This window comes from Apteryx mantelli, chromosome 15 (assembly GCF_036417845.1).
Source record: "Apteryx mantelli isolate bAptMan1 chromosome 15, bAptMan1.hap1, whole genome shotgun sequence".
Classification (NCBI taxonomy): Eukaryota; Metazoa; Chordata; class Aves; order Apterygiformes; family Apterygidae; genus Apteryx; species Apteryx mantelli.
In genome coordinates, this window is record NC_089992.1 from 25,977,099 (window position 1) to 25,983,924 (window position 6,826).

Consider the following 6,826-nt stretch of genomic DNA (forward strand, 5'->3'; position numbering starts at 1 on the left):
GGGGCAAACGTTTATATTTGAGACCTTTCCAGGCTTGGATATTCTCATGTGTCTCTTCCCATTTGAGCTCTTGGGGGGTTTTGGGCTGGTGCTTGAATTCAGGCCTCCTGCCAATCCCAGCTGTCATTGCCTTGTGTCAGGCCATGGCAGGGGAAAGACCTTAGCTCACCTCATCCACTCAGGGTAGGCCACATCCATGGGCAGAGGAGCTGATGGAGATGGCTGCCATCAGAGTGCCAGCATGGCTCATGCAGGTGCTGCTCAGGGCAGTCTCCTGCCCCAGTGAGGCCACGAGCCACTTGAGACAGCCCTGAAAGCTTCAAGCTGCACAGCCAGGCAGAGCACCTGGTTTTAAACCCAGTCTCTGGGCTAGTGCTGCAGAGCTGTGCAGATGCACCCATGTGCCTAACAGAGCACAAGCAAGAGGGAAGAGATGCTGCTCCTACCCTGAGTGGCTCAATGGGACCCTCTGTGGTGGGGGCACTTGGCACTGAGCTGCGACAGGGACAGAGCAGGGACAAGCTGGGACCCTGCCCTGTCCCTGTGCTGTGGCCAACTGTGCAGAAGGAAAGTGGGCTTTTCTTGGGCTTCACTCTCCCTTCAGTGCCCTCCCACCCCAGGACCTTACAGTTTGGTGGTTGTCACCTCACAAAGTTCACTCAAAGGGACCATCAGCATGTCTTGCTCAGAGATGCTGGCATCAGCTGGCAGGAAGGACTTCTCCCACCTTTCTGCTGCTTCTCCTTTTCCCTCCCTGCCATCCAGGTTAAAGACAAGTTTCAGCTTCTCTGGCTGCACAGAATTCAGGACGATGACACCCAGCCCCAGCAGAAGGCACAGCAGCCCTGCAACACAGAATCACAGAATCACAGAATCACAGAATCGCTGAGGTTGGAAGGGACCTCTGGAGATCATCTAGTCCAACCCCCCCTGCTCAAGCAGGGTCACCTAGAGCACATTGCACAGGAAAACACAACATGGAGACGATCATTACTGAGTGCCCTTAACTCTCTACACATCCTTCCCCTGGTGTCCCAGCATCATCCAGACCAGGATCCAGGGCCAGGAGGCCAGCAGGCTTGTGGCATCAGAACAGAGGTCAAGGGAAGGAGTTAGTCCCCTCCATTCAGTGCCTGTGAGGCCACGTCTGGACATTGTGGCTAGTTTGGACTCCGCAGTACAGGAGAGAAGTCAATAAACTGGGGCAGAGGGCCAAGATGGTTAGGCCTGGAGCGCGCTGTGTGTGGACAGGAGCCAGGCTTGTTCAGCCTGGAAAAAAGGAGGCTTCAGGGGGACCTAAATGCCATCTTCTGCTATCAGAAAAGAGCCAGTCTCTCCTCAGAAGTGCAGTGAAAAGAGGAGAGGCAACAGTACAAGTTGTAACACAGGAAATTCCAGTTTGATTTAAGGAAAAAATTGCTCCCCCAGAGCAGGACAGCCATAGGACAGGTTCTGGAAAGTAGAGGGGATCTCCAGCCAATGGGGACATTCAGCACCTGACAGGACAAGGCCCTGTACAGCCTGATGTGGCTTTGAAGTTTACCCTGCTCTGGGCAAGGGCTGGATGAGAAACCCCTGAAGGTCCTTCCTTTTGGCACACCTCCACATACATAAATTTGGCGATTCAAGTCTCGTGGCTGGTCAGCTCTTTTCTCCCATCTGGAAAATGCTATTCTAAAGTCTTTTATGCTGTTTCAAAACATAGCCATCCGAATGCTCACTTCTCTTCCAGCTCATTGTCAGTCCCCAGTGAACTGCCCCAGCTGGCCACCTCTGAACATGCTCAGCTTTGTAGTCACTCAACTGTATGGGGTAGTACACCATTACTCATGGGTCTGAATTTCCATCATTTTTCTTCTTCTGGTCATGGGCTAATAGCGTGAAGGATTATTTGCTTCTGAACAGCTCTGTATCTTCTGTCTGATCAGAAAACCCTATTTGCCCAAGCTGGCTTTATCACTGTCAATCACTGGATTTTGTGGCATTTCTGCTCCTTTTTCCAACCCAGGGACCTCCTGGTCCTTATGGGAATGTAGTGATCCTGGGGCCAGAAAGGGACTTTTGCTAAGGGATATGGCCATTCTCCCAGGTGAACTGAGTGGCTTTCCTCATCAGGAGTATGGAGAAGCCTTGAACATAATCAGTTTCTGTGACCACTTGTGGAGGGGGGGGGAGAGGTGCTGTTGGAGCTCTCCATCTTGACTGTGCAGCATTGCTGTAGGGAAGGAGAAAAAAAGCCCCATGAGCAAGCTGAACACTAACCTGTTGCTAAAGTCAGCCAAAAGGATCTGCCATAGACTGTTTTCAGGGAAGCTGGGCCAAACTGGATGGGGCACTTCGGAGTGTTCCTTGCAGTGAAGAGGAAGAGCAATGAGAAGAGCATCAGTGCTGCAGTGAGCAGGAGCATATAGCCACCATAGAGCAGGATGGGCATGGAGAAGAGCAAGATGGAAAGGAGCCATGTACAAAAGGCCATCCTGAAAAAACAAAACAAAACAAAATACAACACTGAGCAGAAAGTCTCATGCTTAGCGTCTATTCTCAGGTCTCTTCTCCAAATCCTCATGGAGATGGGTATACCCCATTCAGCCTCCCCAAACCTGAAGGGGCATTGCAGAGAGGATGGAGTCAGACTTTTCTCAGAGACAAACAGTGAAAGGACAAGAGACAACAGTGCAAGCTGCAATAGGGAAATTCTAGTTGGATTTTAGAAAAAAATTCTTCCCCATGAGCCTGGTGGAGTCCTGGGACCAAGCCTGCAGAGGTGGAGGGGAGGATCTCCACCCTTGGAGGCATTCAGCACTGAAATGCACAAAGCTCTGAGCACCCTAATCTGGCTTTGATGTGAGCCCTGCTCTGGGTAGGGGATTGGACTAGAGATCTCCAGAAGTCACAGAATCACAGAATCACAGAATGGTTGAGATTGGAAGGGACCTCTGGAGATCATCTAGTCTCTTCCAAGTTAAATCTTTCTCTGATTCTATGACCCTCCACAACCTGCCACCTGGGCCATGGTTCCACCCATTTAAAGGGAGAATAGTAACAATGGAGACTTTTGCATGAAGACTCTCCTAGTGAGCCGTGCTCACATCTGATTTAGCATCTGGAGTGAACCCAGCTGCCAGTCCTGCCCTGTATGTAGAATTTGGGCTTAGTTCATTGTGGAGGTGAGTCTAATGAATGGTTCTGAATTCTAAGAATGATTACATGAATTTTACAGTAACTCTGCTGAGTATTTCTGAAAAACTTCCCACCTCCACAGCAGGAATGGTTGCACATGGCCAGTTTTTCCTGAGAATGGCTGAAGAGATTTTAGCAGGAAACTGGAGTTTGTGCTCACAGGAAGAATCAATCACAGGACTCATTCTTCCAGGCAGTGTCTTTCCCATGTACTCTCAGACATGTGGGGATGCTCTGAGACTCTGCTTTGTACCACAAGGCAGCCTCTGAGCATCCTCTTAACGGTCCATCCAGAGGAAGCCCCCATTGCACTCTTAGCAGGGCTCTGCATCTTCAGCAAGATGGCTTGGGAGAGGTCCTTGAATCATAAGACCCAAACAGTGCATCTGTTTTCTTTTAAATGAAAAACAATCTTCTATCCAACTGTAATTTTATCCGTCAGGGCAGAGAACATAGATAATGACTCTAGGGCAGATGACCAGGTCAGCCTGAGCATTAGCAACTCTAGTTCTGAGAAAGGGTTGGTCCTCAACACTGGCCAAGACTTTGGTGTGGTCTTACTGGGAAGACAGCGACTCCCCCATCCACTCTCTGCTCTACTCTGTCCTTTCTACCTCAGTCCCGTCAGTAGCCAGAGACCTCTTGCTCTGCCTTACCACAGCATGAGTGATGCATAGTGGCCAGAGATGCGATACTGGTTGTGCACACCACAGGGACTTTGCGTGGTGAACTTCTCTGCCACGTAGAGGATGGGGCTAGGCAGCCCCTTCTCCAGGCCTTCACTGTAGCTGAGGTCATAATCTGCATCGAAGCTCCAGGCAAAGTGCTCGTTGTAGCTGATGGTCTCGTTGACCTGATTCACGGGGTTTCCTGATGGAGGAGGAAAACTTATGTCCTCCCTTAGCCTTGGAGGCAGCTCTGAAATCCCCCAGTGTGGAGACTCGGAGGACTCTGCTACCAAGCTTGTCCCCCATCACCTCCTGCTGCAACATGCACTCACCCATGAGCGTGATGTTCACCCCTGCCAGGCCGATGTGCAGCCCAATGTCTGCATTCACCGTAGCACAGCTGAAGAACTTGTAGGAGGTGTTCACTGTCACCCAGCCATTCTCCCAGTCCCTGGTGAACTGTGTTACTGTGAAGACTGCAAGGGTTAGTTATGGCCTGGTGGCAAGACTTCTAGTGACAACATACACTGGAAGCACCTGCTGTGACTGTCACCATGGCTTGAACCTCAACCACCTCATCCTGAGGGCTAGGCCTGGATTGTGAGCCCTGAAGACCTTTCAGGTATGGCAGAAACCACAGTTCTTGTATGTCTTTCCCCAACACCAACCCTGAGCTGTGACCCAGAGAGAGCAGTTGGAACAGTTCCTCCCCAGATGCCCAGCTCAGCCCCAGGTGCTAGAGGTGATGAGGCTGGCCTGCAGGTGCCTCCCAGGCACTAGTCCTGTTCCAAACACCAGCTTCGGTCACCTGGCAGACAGCAGTGGGCTTTCAGTGAGCACCCTGGAGGTGATCTTTGCATCTGACCAGCCTTTGTAAAGGAGACGGTTGACTGGTTTGTTGCAAATACATTACCACCAGATCCCTGCACTTCCCTCTGCTTGCCGATTACTCTGCTGGACCAGGTTCTGGGCAAAGATAAGGACTGGTCTTCTCTGCAAGCTAGTCCTGAGTGCTGGACTCAGCTCTCATCTGCTGTTCCTCCCCCGACCTCTCTCTTCTGTCCTCCACATCCTGATTGTCTTTGTCCTTCCCCACCTGGCTCCCAGCTGCTCAGGGACCCATGCTTGGCGCCCCAGTACTCACTGAGAACCACTGCTCCAATGAAGAGGCCCATTATCCCACGCAGGAACCAGAAGAATCGCTGCAAGGAGTCAGCAGAGAGCAGGGAGTTAGCGCTTGTGACCAGCCACTCTCTCTCCTTGACCATTGCTCACACAGTGAGGTACATGGTATGTAACAGGAGGAGCAAGGAAGTTCAGATCAGCGGCGCAATGTGTGTCCCTGCAGTGCAGCACTGCTAAGTTAACATATCATCTACTCTTCAAAAAAGTGAGTTTCATCTCAGTCAAAACCTTTCAGAGGGAGGATGGGTCTCAGCCAGATTTTCCAATTCAGAACTCAACCCAAAGCAGAGCATTTAGAAATGCCAGCTAATAAGAAAATGGACCTGCCCCTCCTCTGAGTCATCCCAAAGGCTCTGCAAGTGAGTAGGAGGTGAGTGCCCATGGCTTGGGAATCCCTCTGCAGTGCGTGGGGAGCAGGGCCTGCTGTCTGGGTGTGGGAGGGAGGCATAGCTATACCCTCCAGGAGGCAACAGGGGGATCCAGGTAGAGCAAAAAGGTCAAAAAAGCCAATATGGAAAAGCTGTACTGTTCTTTCTATTGGAGGGATAGAAACACTCCCTTTCAGTATTCCTGAACTCAGATTTCTGCAATTTTCCAAGCTTTACATGTTTAAATGTGTTGACAGCTGGTCACAACTGGAGACAAAAACAGCTGCCAGGGTTTGTAATGTCCCCCAAGGTGGGAGCTGTTTCTCTGCCAGCTCTGTTGTAAACCCAAGTGTCTGGCTAGCTTACAGTGTGTGAGTGGCGAGCTCTGTGCAAGGCACAGCTGGGCAGATCAGTTTGTCACAAGACGGCGAGAGACATTCCCTTTTGGCCTGCCACTATGCTGGAGCTGTCTGTGAAGGCGCAGAGCCCCGTGAGCTTACAGATGGTGTTGTGACATGTACAGCACACGCCTTTGTTTTTCAGGGATTCAGAAAGGCGGAGCAAGACCATTGCACCTCACCTAGTTTTTCTACTCCTGTAAAATCACTCTGGTTTGCTCATAGCTCGATTTCACCAAGAGCTTGCCAAGCTCAGATCTGGGCTTACTAATCCTTATACATTTGGGATTGTGGTGTTTGGCCTCCCCAGAATGGGGTAGATGCTGGGTTGGGCTTGAGCTCACCCCTGGGGTTGTTAAAGATCCCAGAGCCCTGGCCCATGGTCACATTTGCTGCCCAAGTCAGTTATACAGGCAGGGAAGGAGGAAGCACATGTACTGCAGCTGGCATGGACAACAGGGTTTAGCTTCTCCACCCCCTCCACTTACCCCTCTACCCCGGATCCCCGGCAGGATGATGATGAAAGTGGCCAGCACAGAGAAGAAGACAGAGATGATGACAGCTTGGGTAGTGTCGAAGGGGAAGCATGCATTCGTGTTGGGGTAGAAGGGGAAGGAGCCATCCCACAGAGTCATCCTGGTGCCAGCACTGAAAGAGCCAAGAGAGGAGCAAATCACATCCCTGACAGTTGGCGGCATTCACTGCACGTGCTTCCTCCTATACTGCACATCCATCCGACACAGCCTTCCCCACAGAGCCGTCTTCTGTCCTTCTGCCAAAGCATTCCCAGTCCCAGGCAGGTCTGGAGACAGGGCTGTGTGCACATTCCAACTGTCTGGCTCTGTGGCAAATCCCAGAGTAGGACCCAGCAAGCTGCATCGGTGCAGAACATGCATCGGTCTGAGGGCAGAGTTGGGCACCCCACACTACAGGTATCCCATTTGGTTGCATGGGGTGAGCTTCACCTACCAGCTAGCTTCCCAGGAAACCTTTCTGTCTTTGCACCCAGAAGAGCTCCCTACTCACC

The 6,826-nt window shown here is 51.4% G+C and overlaps 1 protein-coding gene across 1 annotated transcript; it reads right to left on the reverse strand.

Annotated features, from left to right (window-relative positions):
* Positions 1–624: 624 nt before the first annotated feature.
* DUOXA1 (dual oxidase maturation factor 1) lies at positions 625–6,434 on the reverse strand. The gene is made up of 6 exons (XM_013946793.2): positions 6,288–6,434; positions 4,993–5,050; positions 4,181–4,315; positions 3,837–4,050; positions 2,263–2,477; positions 625–845 (listed from the first exon to the last, which is right to left on the reverse strand). The coding sequence occupies exons 1-6, from the start codon at positions 6,432–6,434 to the stop codon at positions 625–627; spliced, it is 990 nt and encodes a 329-aa protein (XP_013802247.2).
* Positions 6,435–6,826: the final 392 nt, after the last annotated feature.